This window comes from Mobula hypostoma, chromosome 5 (assembly GCF_963921235.1).
Source record: "Mobula hypostoma chromosome 5, sMobHyp1.1, whole genome shotgun sequence".
NCBI lineage: Eukaryota > Metazoa > Chordata > Chondrichthyes > Myliobatiformes > Myliobatidae > Mobula > Mobula hypostoma.
The window spans coordinates 16,832,392-16,854,848 of record NC_086101.1 but is presented as its reverse complement, the minus strand read 5'-3'; the positions used below and the strand labels follow the sequence as shown (position 1 = coordinate 16,854,848).

Genomic DNA, 22,457 nt, shown 5'->3' with positions numbered 1-22,457 from the left:
TGGTGGAGGCAAATAAGACAGAGGCTTTTAAGAAGCTCTTACATAGACACATTGATATGTAGAGAATGGAGGGTTGGAACATTATGTAAGCAGAAGAGATTAGTTTATTTCGGCGTATATGAATTACTAGTTTAATTTGTTTGGCACCGCATTGTGGGCTGTACTGTTCTGTGGTTCTATGTTCTTTGACCACACCTTATCTTTTGGTGGCATTTAGAACATAGAACAGTAGGGTACAAGAATATACCCTCGAACCTACCTAGGTTCTGTGCTGCCTATGATTCCAAGTTAGCCTAAATTTCCTGCCTGCACATGGCCCATATCTCCATTCCCCACACGTTCCCATGTGCATGTCTAAAAGTCCCTTAAAACTACTACCACATCAACCTCCACCAGCACACCTAGCACCTGTCACTCTCTATAAACTTGTCCCATGCATCCCCTTTAAATTTTGCCTTTCTCACCTTAACCCTATGGCCTTTTGTACTTCATGCAGAGGGAGGTACGCATTGGGAATGAGCTGCCAGAGAAGGTGGTAGAGGTGGCTGCAACAACATCTCAAAAAAAAAACATTTCAACGGGTACATGGATAGGAAAGGGTAAGAGGGATATTGGCCAAACGCAGTCAAAATGGTCGAAAATGTCGACTCTTTATTTAAATCCATAGATCCTGCCTGGCCCGCTTAGTTCCTCCACCATTTTGTATGTGTTGCTCTGGATTTCCAGCATCTGCCTTACTCTATGACTCCATACGACGTTTCTTCCCTGGGATAGAGATATGTTTGGTGGTGGCATCCTGTTGGAGATGGCGGGAGTTGCGGTGAATGTTGTGTTGGATGTGGAAGTTCATGGGGTGGTAGGTAAGGACAAGAGGAACTCTATCACTGTTAAAACGGCTGGAAGGTGGGGTGAGAGTGGATGTTGGGAAATGGAGGGGATGCAGGTGAGGACAGCATCAGAGGTGGAGCAAGGGAATCCCCATTCTGTGAAGGAGGACTATCTACCTTATCTATGCCTTGCATAATTTTGTAAACCCGATTCATAACTCCCCTCAGTCTCTGGCATGCCAGAGAAGATCAAGATTACAAGAAGTTTACAAGATTACAAATCAAGATTCCAATAAATCGATTCGAACCCACAACTTCAGCCATCTGAAAGGATGAGGGGAGTAAATACTCTGAACAAGCTACACAACATTGGTCCTGGTCATAGAGTCATAGAGCATAGAGGGTAACAGGTCCTTTGGCCCATCTATTCTGTACCAGTCGGAATTCCTGCCCAGTCCCACCTACCCACACCCAGACCATAGCACTCCATTCCTCCCTCATCTATGTCCCTACCCAAACTTCTCTTAAATGGTAAAATTGAACCTGCCTTCCCATGACCACACGCAGCTTGCTCCACACTTGCACCTCCCTCTGAGTGAAGAAGAACTCCCCCCCCCTCAGAATCCCCTTAAATATATCATCTTTCACCCTAAACTTACGACTTTGAGTTCTCGTCTCAACCATCCTGACGGGGAAAAAAGAGCCTGCATACACTCAATGGCCACTTTATTAGGAACACCTGTACACCTGCTCATTAATTCAAATATCTAATCAGCCAATCGCATGGTGATAACACAATGTATAAAAGCACACAGACACGGCCAAGAGATTCAGACCAAACAACAGAACGAGTAAGAAATGTAACCTGAGTGACTTCTGTTCATGGAATGATTTTTGGTGCCAGATGGGGTGGTTTGAGTATCTCAGAAACTGCTGACCTCCTGGAATTTTCATGCACAATGCTCTCCAGATTTTAAAAGAAAATGGTACCAAAAACAAACCAAAAAAAATAGCATCCAGTGAGAACAGTTCTTTGGGGGAAAGACCTCATTAATGAGAAAGGTCACAGCAGAATGGGCAGACTGGTTCACAGGAAGGTGGTAGCAACTCAAATAACTATGCATGAGGTATCTAATAAAGTGGCCTCTGAGGGTATAAAACCTGTATCCATACCCCTCATGATTTTATAGACCTCTATAAGATTTCCCTTCATTCTCCTGCGCTTCAGGGAATAAATTCCTTACTTACTCAACCTTTCCCTATAACTCAGGTCCTTAAGTACTGCATCATCCATGTCCTCCCCAACAAAACCCCCTCTTTAAAAGACTGAAGTAGTATTTCCTGTACTCATTCATGAGATGTTGGCTTCGCAGCCTCATCCTGCAGTTAACTACCCTTCCCTAGTTACTGTGGAGACAGTGACCCTCTTGAACTGCTGCACACAGCCCCAGGACAGACTGCCACAGCACGGGCCTCCAGTCCTGGTCGCCAGATTCTCTGACTAGCAGACATTGGGCCTCCAACTTCAGACTTTGCCCCAAGATGTCAATCATGAACTTGACTTTCCGGCCTTGACATCTGCACTCACACTCACCTCCGACCCCAATGACCCAGGCCCTCAGAACTCCTTCTGACCTCTACCTTCAGGCTTTGAACTACTGACGTCCAGGTCTAGACCTCTGCACTCGCATTGACCTCCCACCCAAGTGATGTTGGTGGGGGTGGGTGATCATCACCCTAACTTCTGGAGAGTGTCCTGTCACACTCCTGTCTTGAGCCTTGTAGATAGAGGACAGGCTTTGGGGAATTAGGTGGTGAGAAACCCACCACAGGATGCCTAGGTTCCTGATAGGCTTTTGTACCCACATTATGTAAATAGCTCCTCCAGTTCAAAAAAAGGAGGCTCATCGTCACCTTCTCAAAGGATAGTCAGAGATGGGATATAAATACCGACGTAGTCAGTGACGTACACGCCTTGAGAATGAACTTTTAGCTCTGATGTGTTTGATTTCTTGTCTTAGCTAACAACAATGAATAGTGATCTGAGAAACCACCTTAGACCCTTCAGCCAAATGAAAATTATGAAGGACACTAAATGAGCTGATGAGAATCTCTGCCCTCTGGCAGAAGTGTGGCATCAACTTAAGGAAAGGAGCAGAAGGTATATTTGTAATGGGCTGACTAATTGGTCTGTCTCCTTGGATGGACAGACCATTTCAAGGTTATAGCCAGACCAGTTATGGACAAGAGCTCCTTGCTCCCCAGGGCACCAGAGGGCATAAGACCATAAGATTTAGGAGCAGAAGTAGGCCATTCGACCCATCGAGTCTGCTCCACCATTCAATCATGGGCTGATCAAATTCTTCCAGTCATATCCACTCCCTTGCCTTCTCCCCATATCCTTTGATACCCTGGCTAATCAAGAACCTATCTATCTCTGCCTTAAATACACCCAATGACTTGGCCTCCACAGCCACTTGTGGCAACAAATTCCACAGATTTGCCACCCTCTCAGTAAAGTAATTTCTCCACATCTCTGTTCTAAATGGACGTCCTTCAATCCTGAAGTCGTGTCCTCTTGTCCTAGACTCCCCGACCATGGCAAATAATTTTGCCATGTCTAACCTGTCCAGGCCGTTAACATTCAGAATGTTTCTAAGAGATCCCGACTCATTCTCCTGAACTCCAGGGAATACAGTCCAAGAACTGCCAGACGTTCCTCATACGGTAACCCTTTCCTTCCTGGAATCATTCTCGTGAATCTTCTCTGAACCCTCTCCAATGTCAGTATATCCTGTCTAAAATAAGGAGCCCAAAACTGCACACAATACTCTAAGTGTGGTCTCACGAGTGTCTTATAGAGCCTCAACATCACATACCTGCTCCTATATTCTATACCTCTAGAAATGAATGCCAACATTACATTTGCCTTCTTCACCACTGACTCAACCTGAAGGTTAACCTTCAGGGTATCCTGCATAAGGACTCCTAAGTCCCTTTGCATCTCTGAACTTTGAATTCTCTCCCCATCTAAATAATAGTCTGCTCGCTTATTTCTTCCACTGAAGTGCATGACCATACACTTTCCAACATTGATTTGCCACTTCTTTGCCTATTCCCCTAAACTATCTAAGTCTCTCTGCAGGCTCTCCATTTCCTCAACACCACCCGCTCCTCCATCTATCTTTGTATCATTGGCAAACTTAGCCACAAATCCATTAATACCGTAGTCCAAATGATTGACATACGTCGAAAAAAGCAGCATTCCCAACACCGACCCCCGTGGAATTCCGCTGGTAACTGGCAGCCAACCAGAATAGGATCCCTTTATTCCCACTCTCTGTTTACTGCCTAACAGCCAATGCTGCAGCATTGCTAGTAACTCCCCTGTAATTCCAAGGGCTCTTACCTTGCTAAGCAGCCTCATGTGCGGCACCTTGTCAAAGGCCTGAAAATCCAAGTACACCACATCTACTGCATCTCCTTTGTCTACCCAGCTTGTAATTTCCTCAAGGAATTGCAGTAGGTTTGTCAGGCAGGATTTTCCTTTCAGGAAACCATGCTGGCTTTGGCCTAGTTTGTCATGTGCCTCCAGGTATTCTGTAATCTCATCCCTAACAATCAATTCCAACAACTTCGCAACCACTGATGTCAGGCTAAAACGTCTATAGATTCCTTTCTGCTGCCTCCCACCCTTCTTAAATAGCGGAGTAACATTTGCAATTTTCCAGTTATTCGATACAATGCCAGAATCTATCGATTCCTGAAAGATCATTGCTAATGCCTCCGCAATCTCTCCAGCCACTTCCTTCAGAACCCGAGTGTGCGTTCCAACACGTCCAGGAGATTTATCCACCTTCAGACCATTAAGCTTCCTGAGCACCTTCTCAGTCGTAATTTTCACTGCACATTCTTCAATTCACTGACACTCTTGAGTGTCCGGTTTATTGCAGTGTCTTCCACTGAGAAAACTGATGCAAAATATGCATTCAGTTCCTCTGCCATCTCTGCGTTTCTCATTAGAATATATCCAGCGTCATTTTCTATTGGTCCTATATCTACCCTCAACTCTTTTTTACCCTTTATATACTTAAAAAAGCTTTTAGTATCTTCTTTGATATTAGTTACCAGCTTCCTTTCATAATTCATCTTTTCCTTCCTAATGACCTTCTTAGTTCCCTTCTGAAAGTTTTTAAAAGCTTCCCAATCCTCCATCTTCAGACTAGCTTTGGCTTCCTTGTATGCCCTCTCTTTTTCTTTTACTTTGGCTCTGACTTCACTTGTCAGCCACGATATTATCCTTCTTCCATTCAAAGATTTCTTCTTATTTGGAATATATCTGTCTTGCACTTCCTTCATTTTTTGCAGAAACTCTAGCTATTGCTACTCTGCTGTCCTTCCTGCTAGTGTCCCTTTCCAGTCACCATTGGCCAGTTCTCATGCCATTGTAATTTCTTTTATTGCACTGAAATACTGACACTTTGGAATTTAGTTTCTCATTCTCAAATTTCAAAGTGAACTCGATCATATTGTGATCACTGTTCCCCAAGGGTTCCATGACCTTAAGCGCTCTTAACACCTCCAGATCATTGCACAACACCCAATCCGGCACAGCTGATCCCCTAGTGGTCTCAACCACAAGCTGATCTAAAAAGCCATCCTTTAGACATTCTACAAATTCTCTCTCTTGAGTACTGGCCTGGTCGTCCCAATCCACTTTCATATTAAAATCCCCAACGATTATCATGACATTGCCCTTCTGACACGCCTTTTCTATCTCCTGCTGTAAATTGTAATCCACATCCTGGCTGCTGTTTGGAGGCCTGTATACAACTGTCATGAGGGTCTTTTTACCCCTGCCATTTCTTAACTCAACCCATAGAGACTCTACACCTTCTGATCCTATGTCATCTCTTTCTAATGATTTAATATTATTTCTTATACACAGGGCCACACCACCCCCTCTGCCTACTAACCTATCTTTCCGAGACACCATATATCCTTGGACATTTAACTCCCCAGTGTACTTTTGTCTAATCCATCAGTTTTGTCACCATTCTTGCAAATGGGTAATTGTTCTATTATTGTCAAAGGTACTGAGGTATGGAGAAAATTTTGTTTTGCATGTCATCTATACAGATCATTTCGAAACATCAGTACATCAAGCTGGTACAAAAGCGAAAGCAGTCTGAGGAGGAATCCTTCTTATCTGGACAGAGATCGGAATCTAGAATGCACTGCCTGAGGGGGTGGTGGAGGCAGAGAGTCTCACACAGATTTAAGAAAGATCTGAACAAGCCTTTAGAATGGACAAGGAATAGAAGACTAAGGATTGAGAAGTGGAAAATGGGGTTAGTACAGATGGGCTAGCATGGGCACAATGGGCCAAAGGGCCTATTTCCATTCTAACTGGCTCTATCAATAGGCAAGTAACTACCTAGATTGAAACAGTCTCACAAAAGTACTTGCTACAGGGCAGAGATGCTAGGGAAAGTAATACAGAGTGCTTGTCTTCCTAACACCCTCTTTCAGTACCACATCTCTCACCTCGCTCATTGGGACAATGGCCTTAAACCAGATCCTTGGAATCCCTTTGCCTTGGGTTTGGATCAGAAATGGTCCTGCATCACAAGACCCCTCTTCACTCTTCTTACCTCATTACTTAAGCACCTTCCTCTCCTTGCAGTTAGCTTCAGTCCTGACGTTTCCATAAAACCATAAGACCATAAGACAAAGGAGCAGAAGTAGGCCATTCGGCCCATCGAGTCTGCTCTGCCATTTTATCATGAGCTGATCCATTCTCCTATTTAGTCCCACTTCCCCGTCTTCTCACCATAACCTTTGATGCCCTGGCTACTCAAATACCTGTCAATCTCTGCCTTAAATACACTCAATGACTTGGCCTCCACTGCTGCCCGTGGCAACAAATTCCATAGATTCACCACCCTCTGACTAAAAAAATTTCTTCGCATTTCTGTTCTGAATGGGCGCCCTTCAATCCTTAAGTCATGCCCTCGTACTAGACTCCCCCATCATGGGAAACAACTTTGCCACATCCACTCTGTCCATGCCTTTCAATATTCAAAATGTTTCTGTGAGGTCTCCCCTCATTATTCTAAACTCCAAGGAATACAGTCCAAGAGCGGACAAACGTTCCTCATATGTTAACCCTCTCATTCTCGGAATCACACACTGCCCTCTCCCCCTCTGGGACCGGATGGGGCAGTGGGTCACATGTTGTCCCCTCCCCCGTAGGACCAGGTGGGGCAGTGGGTCACAAGCTAGACCTCAGTCACACACTGCCATCTTCTCCCCCTCCCCCTCCACCCCCCACCGCCGGGACCTGGTGGGAAATTCCATCGAGTGAATTTTTGGAACTGCACCCCCACCTCCCTCCCACCCCGAGTGAGCTATGTGCTGCCTCACATCCAGCCCCTTTCCCATTGATCTCGCTTGATTTTCCTGACTCTCAGCAGCACGGGCTTGCAGCCTTGCTTGGAATAGAGGCGCTGCCTGGCTTTGTAGTAGCTCAGACCGGTGGCCATGGCCTCCGCCCGGGGGTCCTGTGGGTAGAAACCCTCCCGCTCCATCACCTGCCGGGCGCACTGTACCACATGCAGCTGGTGCAGCGGGAAGAGGGGGATGAACTTGGCCTCCCTCCAAATTGGGTGCACCCCGGCTGTCAGCCTGGCCAGCTCCCCGCTGAGCCTCTGCACCTGGCCCGTCACCCCCTGGCCAAAGCCGTGGCGGGCGGACTGGACAATCAGCTCGCTCCCGACGTTGGTTAGGAGGATGTAGACGGCACTGGTGTGGCTGGGGGAGGCCACCAGGTGCCTGAGGAAGTCCAGGAGCTGCGGGCCAGCGTACTCCAGTTGGTCAAGGAGCAGCACCGGGACCTGACTGGCCTGCCGCGCTCGGGAGAAGGTGTCTGGGACCCGGGAGATCAGGTCCAGCGGGGAGTGGTGCTTGGCGGAGTGCTGAATGACCACACAGGACCCGAGGGCGGACCTGAAGTGTTTGGCGATGAGCCTCCCCAGGTAGCTCTTTCCGACGCCGGTGGGACCATTGATGGAGAGGACCAACGGCTTGGAATGGAAGTACGTGGCCAGGTAGCCCCTCAGCAGCTTGGTCAGCTTGTTGATAGCCAGTGTCTGTCCCACCAGCTCCCTGTGTAGTGTCTTCTCGAGGTGGTCGATATCGTAGGCCTGGATATTCTTCTCCATGTCCTCGCCGTGGTACATCTGCACGGCCACAATCGCGCACAGCAGATACAGCAGCCCCATCACCACCGTATCCGGGCCCAGCCAGCCCTCACCACCCTGCTTCTGGGCCTGCCTCTTGCTGGCAGCAGTCTTCCTCCTGCTCGGGCGCTGCAGGGGGACCGGCTCGCCACCAGCCTTCGTCCTCCCAAGGCGCCTGCCTCGTGCCATGCGGCTGGCCAGCCGTAGCTTCACCACGGTGCGCCCCAGGCGATGCCTTCTCTCCACCTCCATCTTTGATTGTCTCCTTTTGCTGAGAAGAAGAGATTGTCTTCATTAAAATATCAAACAGGCAAGCATGTTATGTGAAATGGTTGAGGTCAATTGCTCTGAGGTGCAGAGAGAAATATATATATATTTTCTGGTTGATTAAACATTCTTGTTTGTTTAAATACAGGTTATATCTATTGCATCTGTCATCGTGCTACCATGTGACACGTGAGCTACTTGCTTGAAGGAAACACGAAGTCAGACCTGTACTTTTGGACTCCCGTGTCTTTCTTTGAATTAGTTTAGTGTTTTGAAGTGACAAAACATAACAGTGAGGTTGGTGTTCGATTCCCCCCACTGTCTGTAAGGCATTTGTACGTTCTCCCCGTGACCGTGTGGGTTTCCTCTGGCTGCTCTGGTTTCCGCTCAAATTCCAAAGGCGTCCGTGAGTTGAGGGAATGATATGTTGGCGCCAGAAGCGTGATAACACTTGCAGGCTGCCCCCAGTGCTGATCGTTAACCCAAATGATGGATTTCACTGTATGTTTCGACGTATAGTAAATATGACAAATAAAGCTAACCTTTAATCGCTTGGTCCATTGCGTCAGCTCTGCCGTTTGATCATGGCTGATTTATTTTCCCTCTCAACCCAATTCTCCAGTTTTCTTCCCATGACCTTTGATGCACTGACTAATTATGTATCTAGAATCTATATCCATATATCTAATACCTAATACACGATACGTAACAGGTCTGGCATAACATTTGGTTGGTTGGGAAGATGTTGGAGTCGACTGTTAAGGATGTGGTTTCAGGGTACTTCAAGGCACATGATAGAATAGGCCATAGTCAGCATGGTTTCCTCAAGGGGAAATCTTGCCTGACAAATCTGTTGGAATTCTTTGAAGAAATAACAAGCAGGATAGACTAGCGGAGAATTGGTAGATATTGTAGACTTGGATCTTCAGAAGAACTTTGACAAGGTCAAGCAGATGAGGCTGCTTAACAAGATAAGAGAAAATGGTATTGTAGGAAAGATACGAGCATGGATAGAGCATTGGTGATTGGCAGGAGGCAAATAGTGGGAATAAAGGGAGCCTTTTCTTGTTGGCTCGCTGTGACTAGTGGTGATCTATGGGGATCTGTGTTGGGACCGATTCTTTTTACATTACATGTCAATGATTTAGATGATGAAATTGATGTCTTTGCGGCCACGTTTGTAGATGATATGAAGATAGGTGGAGGGGCAGGTACTATTGAGGAAGCAAAGGCCATGGAACAACTTTGACAGAATAGGAAAATGGACAAGAAAGTGGCAGATGGAATGCAGTGTCGGGAAGTGTATGGTCGTGCACTTTGGTAGAAGAAATGAAAGGGTTAACTACTTTCTAAATGGAGAGAAAATTCAAAAACCTGAGGTGCAAAGGGTCTTGGTAGTCTTCATGCAGGATTCCCTAAAGGTTAACTTGTAGGTTGAATCATTGGTGAGGATGGCAAGTGCAATGTTAGCATTCATATCAAGAGGATTAGAATATAAAAGCAAGGATGTAATGTTAAGGCTTGATAAGGCACTGGTGAAGCATTATTTGGAGTATTGAGAGCCCCTTATCTAAGAACGGATGTGCTGACATTGGAGAGGATTCAAAGGAGGTTCACAAAACATTATTCCGGGATTGAAAGGCTTATCATATGAGGAGTGTTTGACGACTCTGGGCCTGTAGACAGCGGAATTCAGAAGAATGCGTAGGGATCTTATTGAAACCTATTGAATGTTAAAAGGCCTCTATAGAGTAGATGTGGAGAGGATATTTCCTATGGTGGGGGAGTCTAAAACCAGAGGGCAGAGCCTCAGAATAGAGGAACGTCCATTTAGAACAGAGATAAGGAAGATTTTTTTAGCCAGGGGATGGTGAATCTGTGGAATTTGTTGCCAAGGCTGTGGAGGCCAAGTTATGGGTATATTAAAGGGAGAGGTTGATATATTCTTAATTAGTCAGGGCATGAAGGGATACAAGGAGAGAGCAGGAGATTGGGACTGAGAAGGGAATTGATCAGCCATGATGAAATGATGGAGAGTCTCAATGATCTAATTCTGCTCCGATATCTAATAGCTTATGGTTCATCCTATCCAGATGCAGCTCGGCTTGCTATGGCAACTAATGATCTGCTGGGGGAACAGGACGGTGAGGAGTACCTGTGGGGCAAAGAAACTGATAATGTTTCAATTCCTGTCTCCGCACAGATGTGGTTTGATCCACTGAATTCGTCCAGCAGATTGCTTGTTGTCCAGATTCCAGCATCTGCAGTCTCTTGTGTCTTGATTGGCAATGGCATCTGCTCCCTTCAAAGCCTGAAGAAATTGGAGAGCACTGTGAGCACAGCCTATTCCACCCGGCAGAGCTGGTCTCCCCTCCACTGGCTCTGACTACACTTCCCACTGCCTTGGAGAAGCAGTAAACATAATCAGGGACCCCACCCAGCCTGGTCATTCTCTCTACTCCCCTCTCCCATCAGGCGAAAGCTACAAAAGTCTGAAATCCGAAAACATACCATAAGTCTCAAGGACAACATAATCCCATTCTTTCCGGACTCCTGATCGCACCTTTTGAACAAATTGACGAATCCTTACCCTCATAACCTCCCACTTAAGCTTGTCATGGCTATTTCTTGTTACTTGTCTACCTGTGCCTACTTGCAACAGCACTTCCAATGTAACTGAAACAGGATATTCTGCAGTCTGGTTACCTTTATTGCTCAATGCAATTACAGATGTTGTGATCTTTCTGGAAGGCATGGAAAACAGCTTTTCACTGAAATTTGACATATGTGGTAACTCTTCATAATTAATTATTCAGGTCAGAAGGGAAGCTAATGGAATATTCCCTGGGTGTTTTTACAGACTGAGTGAGATCACCCTCAGTATCTGGGGCACTGAAAAGATCACACGAGGTACGGTGTTCAGTATTATTCTCCTTCGAGTTATATACTGTATTGAATTGATTCTTGGAACAGGGAGATGGAAAACACAGAAACATAGAAAACCTACAGCCCAGAACTACCTGGGCTTACCCATAGCCTTCTCTTTTTCTAAGCTCTGTGTATCCATCCAGGAGTCTCTTAAAAGACCCTATTGTTTCCTCCTCCACCACTGTTGCTGGCAGCCCATTCCACGCACTCACCACTCTCTGCGTAAAAAACTTACCCCTGACATCTCCTCTGTACCTGCTTCCAAGCACCTTAAAACTATGCCCTCTCGTGCTTGCCATCTCAGCCCTGGGGAAAAGCCTCTGACTATCCACATGATCAATGCCTCTCATTATCTTGTACACCTCTATCAGGTCACCTCTCATTCTCCATCGCTCCAAGGAAAAAAGGCCGAGTTCACTCAACCTGTTCTCATAAGGCAAGCTCCCCAATCAGGCAACATCCTTGTAATACCCATTCTATGGTTTCCACGTCCTTCCTGTCGTGAGGCGATCAGAATTGAGCACAGTACTCCAAGTGGGGTCTGACCAGGGTCCTATATACCTGCAAAATTACTTATCGGTTCTTAAACTCAATCCCACGATTGAGGAAGGCCAATGCACCGTATGCCTTCTTAACCACGTAGCAGCTTTGAGTGTCCTATGGATTCGGACCCCAAGATCCCTCTGATCCTCCACTCTGCCAAGAGTCTTGCCATTAATGCTATATTCTGCCATCATATTTGACCCACCAATGTGATCAGGTTTGGGTTCCTTTTCTTAGAAGGGATATGCTGACCCTGGAGAGAGTTCAAAAGAGGTTCACGAAAATGATTCCAGGATTGTCATTGAAAGAGCATTTGATGGCTCTGGGTCTGTATTCACTAGAATTCAGAAGAATGAGGGGAGACCTCTTTGAAACCTATCGAATGGTGAAAGGCCTTGATAGAGTGGATGTGGAGAGGATGTTTCCTATGGTGGGAGAGTCTGAGACCAGAGGGTACAGGCTCGGAAAAGAGGAGAACACTTTTAGAAGGGAAATGAGGAGGAACTTCTTCAGCTAGAGAGTGGTAAATCTGTGGAATTCTTTATCACAGGAAGCTGTGGAGGCCAAGTCTTTATGTATATGTAAAGACAGGATGCTCCCCTGGTGTCATGGATTCTTGATTACCTGACTGGCAGACCACAGTACGTGTGCTTGCAACACTGTGTGTCCGACAGAGTGATCTGCAGCACTGGGGTTCCACAGGGGACTGTCTTGTCTCCCTTTCTCTTCACCATTTACACCTCGGACTTCAACTACTGCACAGAGTCTTGTCATCTTCAGAAGTTTTCGGATGACTCTGCCATAGTTGGATGTATCAGCAAGGGAGATGAAGTCGAGTACAGGGCTACTGTAGGAAACTTTGTCACATGGTGTGAGCAGAATTATCTGCAGCTTAATGTGAAAAAGACTAAGGAGCTGGTGGTAGACCTGAGGAGAGCTAAGGCACCAGTGAACCCTGTTTCCATCCAGCGGGTCAGTGTGGACATGGTGAAGGATTACAAATACCTGGGGATACGTATTGACAATAAACTGGACTGGTCAAAGAACACTGAGGCTATCTACAAGAAGGATCAGAGCAGTCTCTATTTCCTGAGGAGACTGAGGTCCTTTAACATCTGCCGGACGATGCTGAGGATGTTCTATGAGTCTGTGGTGGCCAGTGCTATCATGTTTGCTGTTGTGTGCTGGGGCAGCAGGCTGAGGGTGGTAGACACCAACAGAATCAACAAACTTATTCGAAAGGCCAGTGATGTTGTGGGGTTGGAACTGGGCTCTCTCACGGTGGTGTCTGAAAAGAGGATGCTGTCCAAGTTGCATGCCATCTTGGTCAATGTCTCCCATCCACTACATAATGTACTGGGTGGGCACAGGAGTACATTCAGCCAGAGACTCACTCCTCCAAGATGCAGCACAGAGCATCATAGGAAGTCATTCCTGCCTGTGGCCATCAAACTTTACAACTCCTCCCTTGGAGGGTCAGACACCCTGTGCTGATAGGCTGGTCCTGGACTTATTTCCTGGCATAATTTACATATTACTATTTAGCTATTTATGGTTCTATTACTATTTATTATTTATGGTGCAACTGTAACGAAAACCAATTTCCCCCTGGGATCAATAAAGTATGACTATGACTATGACTATACTTAAGACAATAAGACCATAAGACATGGGAGCAGAATTAGGCCACCTGGCCCATCGAGTCTGCTCCGCCATTCAAAAATGGCTGATCCTTTTTAAAAAATCTCCTCCTCTACCCCAGTTCCTAGCTTCTCCCCATAACCTTCGATGCCTTGTCCAACCAAGAACCTATCAATCTCTGCCTTAAATATACCCAACGACCTGGCCTCCACGGCTGCATGTGGCAACAAATTCCACAAATTCAGCACCCTTTGGCTAAAGAAATTTCTCCACAACTCTGTCTAGGCCTTTCAACATTCAAGAGGTTTCAACGAGATCCCCCCTTGTTCTTCTGAACTCCAGTGAGTACAGACCCAGAGCCATCAAAAGTTCCTCATATGATAACCCTTTCATTCCTGGTATCTTCCTTGCGAACCTCCTCTGGACCATCTCCAATGCCAGCACAGTTTTTCTAAGATGAGGAGCCCAAAACTGTTCACATTACTGAAGGTGAGGCCTCACCAGTGCCTTATAAAGCCTCAGCATCACATCCATTGGGATCTCTTCTGGGGAAGGTGGGACCTGTACAGATTGGATGGGTTGCACCTGAACTCGAGGGAGAGCAATATCCTTGCAGGTAGGTTTGCTAGCATGGTTTGGGAGGGTTTAAACTAATTTGCGAGGGGGATGGGACCCGGAGCGATAGAGCAGTGAAAGAAGTGCAAGGAGTAAAGCCAGATCTAACATACAGAGAGGCTTTGAGGAAAGAGAAGCAGAATGAACAGTGTAAAGACAGTAAGGTAGAAGGGCTGAAATGTGTGTACCTCAATGCAAGAAGCATCAGGAACAAAGGTGATGAACTGAGAGCTTGGATACATACATGGAATTATGATGTAGTGGCCATTACAGAGACTTAGCTGGCACCAGGGCAGGAATAGATTCTCAATATTCCTGGATTTCAGTGCTTTAAAAGGGATAGAGAGGGCGGAAAAAGGGGAGGAGGGGTGGCATTACTGGTCAGGGATACTATTACAGCTACAGAAAGGGTGGGTAATGTAGCAGGATCCTCTTTTGAGTCAATATGGGTGGAAGTCAGGAACAGGAAGGGAGCAGTTACTCTACTGGGGGTATTCTATAGGCCCCCTGGTAGCAGCAGAGATACAGAGGAGCAGATTGGGAGGCAAATTTTGGAAAGGTGCAAAAATAACAGGGTTGTTATCATGGGTGACTTTAACTTCCCTAATATTGATTGGCACCTGATTAGTTCCAAGGGTTTAGATAGGGCAGAATTTGTTAAGTGTGTCCAGGACGGATTCTTGTCACAGTATGTGAACAGGCTGACTAGGGGGATTGCCATACTGAATCTAGTACTAGCTAATGAATCGGGTCAGGTCACAAATCTCTCAGTGGGTGAGCATCTGGGGAACAGTGACCACCGCTCCCTGGCCTTTATAATTATCATGGAAAAGGATAGAATCAAAGAGGACAGGAAAATTTTTAATTGGGGAAAGGCAAATTATGAGGCTATAAGGCTAGAACTTGCGGGTGTGAATTAGGATGATGTTTTTGCAGGGAGATGTACTATGGACATGTTGTCGATGTTTAGAGATCTCTTGCAGGATGTAAGGGATAAATTTGTCCCGGTGAGGAAGATAAAGAATGGTAGGGTGAAGGAACCATGGGTGACAAGTGAGGTGGAAAATCTAGTCAGGTGGAAGAAGGCAGCATACATGAGGTTTAGGAAACAAGGATCAGCTGGGTCTATTGAAGAATATAGGGATGCAAGAAAGGAGCTTAAGAAGGGGCTGAGAAGAGCAAGAAGGGGGCATGAGAAGGCCTTGGTGAGTAGGGTAAAGGAAAACCCCAAGGCATTCTTCAATTATGTGAAGAAAAAAAGGATGACAGGAGTGAAGGTAGGACCGATTAGAGATAAAGGTGGGAAGATGTGCCTGGAGGCTGTGGAAGTGAGCGAGGTCCTCAATGAATACTTCTCTTCTGTGGTGGTAAAGCTGTTGGAAAAGATTCTTAGAGATGGGATCTATAGGCATTTAGAGAATCATGGTCTGATCAGGGACAGTCAGCATGGCTTTGTGAAGGGCAGATCGTGTCTAACAAGCCTGATAGAGTTCTTTGAGGAGGTGACCAGGCATATAGATGAGGGTAGTGCAGTGGATGTGATCTATATGGATTTTAGTAAGGCATTTGACAAGGTTCCACACGGTAGGCTTATTCAGAAAGTTAGAAGACATGGGATCCAGGGAAGTTTGGCCAGGTGGATTCAGAATTGGCTTGCCTGCAGAAGGCAGAGGGTGGTGGTGGAGGGAGTACATTCAGATTGGAGGATTGTGACTAGTGGTGTCCCACAAGGATCTGTTCTGGGACCTCTACTTCTCGTGATTTTTATTAACGACCTGGATGTGGGGGTAGAAGGGTGGGTTGGCAAGTTTGCAGATGACACAAAGGTTGGTGGTGTTGTAGATAGTGTAGAGGATTGTCAAAGATTGTAGAGAGACATTGATAGGATGCAGAAGTGGGCTGAGAAGTGGCAGATGGAGTTCAACCCGGAGAAGTGTGAGGTGGTACACTTTGGAAGGACAAACTCCAAGGCAGAGTACAAAGTAAATGGCGGGATACTTGGTAGTGTGGAGGAGCAGAGGGATCTCGGGGTACATGTCCACAGATCCCTGAAAGTTGCCTCACAGGTGGATAGGGTAGTTAAGAAAGCTTATGGGGTGTTAGCTTTCATAAGTCGAGGGATAGAGTTTAAGAGTCGCGATGTAATGATGCAGCTCTATAAAACTCTGGTTAGGCCATACTTGGAGTATTGTGTCCAGTTCTGGTCACCTCACTATAGGAAGGATGTGGAAGCATTGGAAAGGGTACAGAGGAGATTTACCAGGATGCTGCCTGGTTTAGAAAGTATGCATTATGATCAGAGATTAAGGGAGCTAGGGCTTTACTCTTTGGAGAGAAGGAGGATGAGAGGAGACATGATAGAGGTGTACAAGATAATAAGAGGAATAGATAGAGTGGATAGCCACCGCCTCTTCCCCAGGGCACCACTGCTCAATACAAGAGGACATGGCTTTAAGGTAAGGGGTGGGAAGTTCAAGGGGGATATTAGAGGAAGGTTTTTCACTCAGAGAGTGGTTGGTGAGTGGAATGCACTGCCTGAGTCAGTGGTGGAGGCAGATACACTAGTGAAGTTTAAGAGACTACTAGACAGGCATATGGAGAAATCTAAGGTGGGGGCTTATATGGGAGGCAGTGTTTGAGGGTCGGCACAACATTGGGGGCCGAAGGGCCTGTACTGTGCTGTACTATTCTATGTTCTATGTTCTATGTCACTGTTTCGGGCTGAGAGCCCTATTCAAGACTGGGAAACAATGGGAGAGACACTAAAATAAAAAGGTGAGGGGAAGGGATATAGGATTACCTGGAAGGTGACAGGTAAAGCCAGGTGGGTAGGAAAAGGGCTGGAGAGGAAGGAATCTTATAGGAGAGGAGAGTGGACCATTGGAGAAAAGGAAGGAGGAGGTGATAGGCAGGTGAGAAGAGATAAGAGGCCAGAATGGGGAATAGATTAAATACAATAATGGTATTTAAAAGGCACTTGGTCTGGAACATGGATAGGAAAGGTTTAGAGCGACACGGGCCAAATTCAGGAAATGGGACTAGCTTAGATGGAATCTTGTTCGGCATAGGCCAGTTTGGCTGAAGGGTTTGTTTCCATGGTGTATGGCCCTCTGAGACAGCAATGGTCATACCAAATGGCAGAGAAAGCTTGAGGGAGAGAAGGGCCTCTTCCTTCTCCCGATACATGTCCATTTGATCAGGGACTTGTTTTGGAAACAGAGTCAATCAGAGGGGTAGTTATAGAAGCAACTGGGGGACAACAGGCTGCACAGCTAGTGGGGAAAAGGCTGTGATGGGGAGAATTTGGTGAGATGGTTAAGCCTGCTCTACCAAGAGCTAGCACAGACACATGGGGCCGAATGGCCTCACACTGCAATTCCAGGAAATGCCTGGTGACAAGGCGCTCACCTGTATCTAGACAAATATCTGGCAGCCTTCATCTGCAGGTGGCCCTCCAAGAAAATGTCCCTTTTGCTCTAGGATTTTCTGGATTTCCTGCTTCTGTCCTCTTCCAAAGGGGCTTTCATCCCAGCGGAGATCTGTCCGAAGGACATATGCCAAGGAGGGGACTAGGTAATGTGACTACAAACCCTTCTTCTCTTATAAAACAAATGACAATGGCATCAAACTTCACTCTGGACCTCAGCACTAACTCCTGAACCTCTTGGAAGACCCTACCTGCCCCACAACGAGCGTTGTCCTCACTTGGAAGACCCTACTTCTCCCACAACGAGCGTTGTCCTCAATTGGAAGACCCTACCTCTCCCACAACGAGCGTTGTCCTCACTTGGCTTGCACAAAGTCTTTAGCTGGTCTTTCTAGAAGCAAAATGTTGCCAGTGTTTAACAAAAACCTTTAGTTCCTTTTACAAATTAAAGCAACTTCCCCTTATGAAACCTAATGTTCCTGTGCTAAACGTCCCCAACCACTCCCTTCCTATCAACAGCTCTGTCTTGAACTGTTTTGCTGGCTAAACTTCTGTACGACCATGTTGGAGAAATGTTGTTCCTTAGTGGGGAGCTGATGATCTGAATGAAGTGCATAGAACAGTGCAGCAATGGGCAGGCCATTTGGCCCAAGATGATATGCTGATCTTGGTGCTATTTCTACAAAATATCCTCTTGTGCATCATCCATATCCCTACTTACTGCTTTCCAAAGGGACTCCATTCGTCCCTCCCCCACCGATCTCTCTCTTGGCACTTCTCCTTGCAAGTGGAACAAGTGCTACACTGGCTCCAACACCACCTCCCTCACTACCATTCAGGGCCCCAAACAGTCCTTCCAGATGAGGCAACACTTCACCTATGCGTCTGGTAGGGTCATCTACTGGGTTAGGAGACCGCTTTGCCACGTACTTGTGCTCCGTCCGCCAGAAAAAGCAAGATCTCCCAGTGATCACCATTTTAATTCCACTTCTTATTCCCATTCCGACATGTCAGTCCATGGCCTCCTCTACTGTCGTGATGAGGCCTCACTCAGGTTGAAGGAGTAACAGGATTATATTCCATCTGGGTAGCCTTCAACCTGATGGCATGAACATCAATTTCTCAAACTTTCAGTCATGCCGCCCCTCACCTCTCCCCATTCCCGTTTCCTTCTCTCACCTTACCACTTCCCTCTGGTGCCCCTCCCGCCCTTTCTTTCTATCTGCTCCTGTCAGATTCCCCCTTCTCCAGCCCTGTATCTCTTTCACCAATCAGCTTCCCAACTCTTTTCTCCAACCACTCTCCTTTCCAGTTTCACCTATCACTCCATGTTTCCTCCTCCCCTCCCTCCACTCCTTGTCTTTTTTTCCAGTCCTGATAAAGGGTCTTGGCTCGAAATATCGACTACACACTTTTCCTTAGGTGCTGCCTGGCCTACTGAGTTCCTCCAGCATTTTGTGTGTGTTGCTCAGACCGCCAGCATCTGCAGATTTTCTCTTGTTTGTGTCATCCATATCCCTCCATTCTCTCCATATTCATGTATCTATTCAAACTCCACCAAATGGCCTGCTTCCACTAACCAGGCAACTAAAACTCTCTGCATAAAAAATGTGTTGTGCACATCACCTGTAAACTTCCTCCCTCTAACCTTAAAAACACGTGCTCTGGTGCTTGACATTTCTATCCTGGGAGTCTTCCTCTCTATGCCCTCGTAATTTTATACACTTCTTTCATGCTCCCCTCCCCTAGATTCCAATGCTGTTGGGGGAACAACACGAGCTTGTCCGACCCTGAGATCCAGGCAGTAACCTTCTGCACCCTCTCCACATCCTTCCTGTAACGAGGTGACCAGAACTGCACACAATACTCCAAGTGTGGTTTGACTGAAGTTTTATATTTCTGTTAAGATGGCGGTGTGTTTGATCACAGTGGCTTCTATGGGGTCAACCAAAGGTGTTATTATCCTTTTTAAATGTGACTTTTTAACGATCACAAGAGCCTGCTGGACCTTAAGGAGTTAAAGTACTGCAGGTCTATTCCATCAGTGAGTTACTTGCTGGGGAAGAAGCTGAAGGAGTTGGAATTGGTGCGGATCATGCTGCTGCCTGCATCACAGAGGAGTCAATGCACAACAGCGGTGGACAATCTAACAGTGAGTCGCTTTTCTTGTGATTGCAACACCCCGTTGGACATTCACCCGTTTATTGGCGGACTGCGTAGCTTTGACTGTTGTGAGGACTAGCTCTCAAGCCGAGATGCCAGCTGTTGACAGCCGCCCGGTCCAGAGGTGTCGGCGTCGGCGTCGATGCTGCCCACCGGAGGCAGTGTGTAGCGGAGTCCGAGCTGGAGTCAGTGCTGCCCACCGGAGGCAGTGTGTAGCGGAGTCCGAGCTGGGGTCGATGCTGCCCACCGGAGGCAGTGTGTAGCGGAGTCCGAGCTGGAGTCAGTGCTGCCCACCGGAGGCAGTGTGTAGCGGAGTCCGAGCTGGAGTCAGTGCTGCCCACCGGAGGCAGTGTGTAGCGGTGTCCGAGCTGGAGTCAGTGCTGTCTCCCAGTGTTCGCTTGGCAGAAGACAAGCCGTATTGTCTTTCACTGCAGACTGCTGCAACATTCATGCACTCAGGGTCTTGGACTATAATTTTTTTGGGTGACTGTATTTTACTGCTATCTTATATGTGCTTGCTATCTTTTATGTGCTAAAATACAGAAAGGTGTTGGGAAAAGGCCAGCAATATCATGAAGGACCTCACACACCCTGCGCATGGTCTATATGTCCCAGTCCCATCAGAGAAGGGGCTATGCAGTATCGACACCTCCCTCAAGCCATCAGGCTGATGAACACCTCCACCAATTAACCCACACTATTCCCTCAACACCACTACATACATATCACCCCCTCCTAACCACAGCCCCCTCAGGACTCATCATCACCCATGCACTGTTACTTTAAGAAACTGCACGCCTCCTAACTACACTGATACAGTCACTGTCTTAACATGTTTTCCATATGTCCTTCAGTTATCTAGAAGAATTCCTTTTGCCAAGAGTCACTTAATCACTCAGTCATTTTTTGTCATTCATCTTATGTACAGATACTCCCACACTTCATGTACATACAATTAGTCTTTGTAAATAAGTTAATCTTATGTATACACAGTCACACTCAAACTTGTACATTAGCTTGTAAAGGATTGCTTTTATACTTATTGTGGTTTTTATGCTGTATTGGATCCAAAGTAACAAAGATTTAATTCCCCTTTACACTTAAAGAATGACAATAAACAATCTTGAATCTTGAAAGGAGAGTTATTAACACAATTTAAGATTAAAGTCCTCGGTCAACAATGTTCCCTCTGACAATGTGCGCGTGTACACATCTTTTGCTGCTGGCGCACAAGGGAACTTAAACTGCGCACAAAAGGTTGTCACCCTCTCCCTCGTCGGCATGTTGAGTATATTTCACGATCATACACAATCACATTTCCTTTTCAGCTTTCTGAAGCTGACAGTGTTGACAACGTGGGAGCTTGCGATGATTTGTCTGCAGATTTTAGAACTGGCTCACTTATATTGTTTTATTGAAGAAATTATTCAGTGCGCACAAGCTGTTGTCGCTGGGCAAAAAAAAAAATGGACAGCACAAGATTTTATCGCACACTGGTCATTACAAATTAGAGAATATTGGTGGTCCTAACTTTTCTTGCATGGTAGGGGCTTCAAAAACAAGTGGGTGCTGGTTCAAGGTGAGAGGAAGAAGTTTTAAATGGGATCAGAGGGGTAAATTTTTTTACACGGACAACAGCTGATACCTGGAATATTCTGCCAGCTGAAGTCGTGAAAACAGCCACAATTACAATGTTTAAGAGGCACTTCGACAGATACAATTATGCAAGGCATAGAAGGATACAGTCCTCATAGAACATAGAACATAGAATATAGTCAAAGTACTGTCTAGGCCATTCCGTCCACAATGATCTTCTAACTACTCCAAGATCAATCTAACCCTTTGCTCCCACATAGTCCTCCATTTGTCTTTCAACCATGTGCCTATCTAAGTGTGTGTTAAACGTCTCTGGAGGAACTCAGCAGGTCAGGCAGCATTAGGAAGATCTCGGCCTGAAACGTTTTCTGTTTATTCCTCTTCATGGATGCTTCCTGACCTGCCTGAGTTCCTTCAGTATTTTGTGTATGTTACTGTCGATTTCCAGCAATTGTACAATCTCCTGTGTTTAAATGTGCCTCTAGTACCAACCCAGCAGTGTGTTCCATGCACTCACCGCTCTGTGTAGAAAAAGCTTTGCTCTGACATATACCCTCCACCAACACCCCCCCCCCCATGCTTTCCTCCCATTGCCTTAACATTATGCCCCTTGTACAAGCCATTTCCTGTCTGGGAACAAGTCTCTGGCTGTTCACTCGATCTATGCTTTTCATCAGCTTGTACAACTCTGTCAAGTCACCTCCCATCTTCCTTTGCACTAGAGAAAAAAGCCCTAATTCGCACAGCCTTTCCTCATAAGACATGCACTGTAATCCGGACAGCATCCTGGCAAATGTCCACTGCAGTCTCTCTAAAGCTTTCAGGTCCTTCCTATAATGAGGCAACCAGAACTGAACACAATACTCCAAGTGTTATCTATCCTTTCATAAAGCTGCAAGATTACCTTGAGGGTCTTGAACTCACTCCCCCGACAAATAAAGGCCACACACCATATATCTTCGTAACAACTTTATCAACTGACTTGGCAACCTTGAGGGATCTATGAACGTGAACCCCGCACTGCTGAATCCCACCATTAGCCTTGTGTGCTGCCTTCAAATTCAACCTTCCAAAGTGAATCACTTCACACTTTTTGGGGCGAACTCCATCTGCCATTTCCCAGCCCAGCTCTGCATCCTGTCGATGTCCCAGTTTAACCTATGGCAACTTTCTACACGATCCACAACTCATCTGCAAACTTACTAACCC

General features: G+C 46.3%; 1 protein-coding gene across 5 annotated transcripts in view; it reads right to left on the bottom strand.

Moving 5' to 3' along the window:
- Positions 1-7,243: 7,243 nt before the first annotated feature.
- The window catches only part of LOC134346132 (torsin-4A-like), a 67,276-nt gene continuing 52,062 nt past the window's right edge, over positions 7,244-22,457 (bottom strand). For 2 of the 5 annotated variants that reach the window (XM_063047436.1, XM_063047437.1), the window contains exons 3-4: positions 10,491-10,646; positions 7,244-8,339 (exon numbers count right to left, since the gene is read on the bottom strand). In XM_063047436.1, coding sequence (XP_062903506.1) covers positions 7,250-8,339; positions 10,491-10,630 — 1,230 coding nt within the window. In that variant the 5' untranslated portion in view covers positions 10,631-10,646 and the 3' untranslated portion in view covers positions 7,244-7,249. Of the gene's footprint in view, positions 8,340-10,490; positions 10,647-17,822; positions 17,865-22,457 lie in introns of those variants that run through there. The other 3 variants (XM_063047439.1, XM_063047440.1, XM_063047438.1) reach the window with 2 other exon arrangements.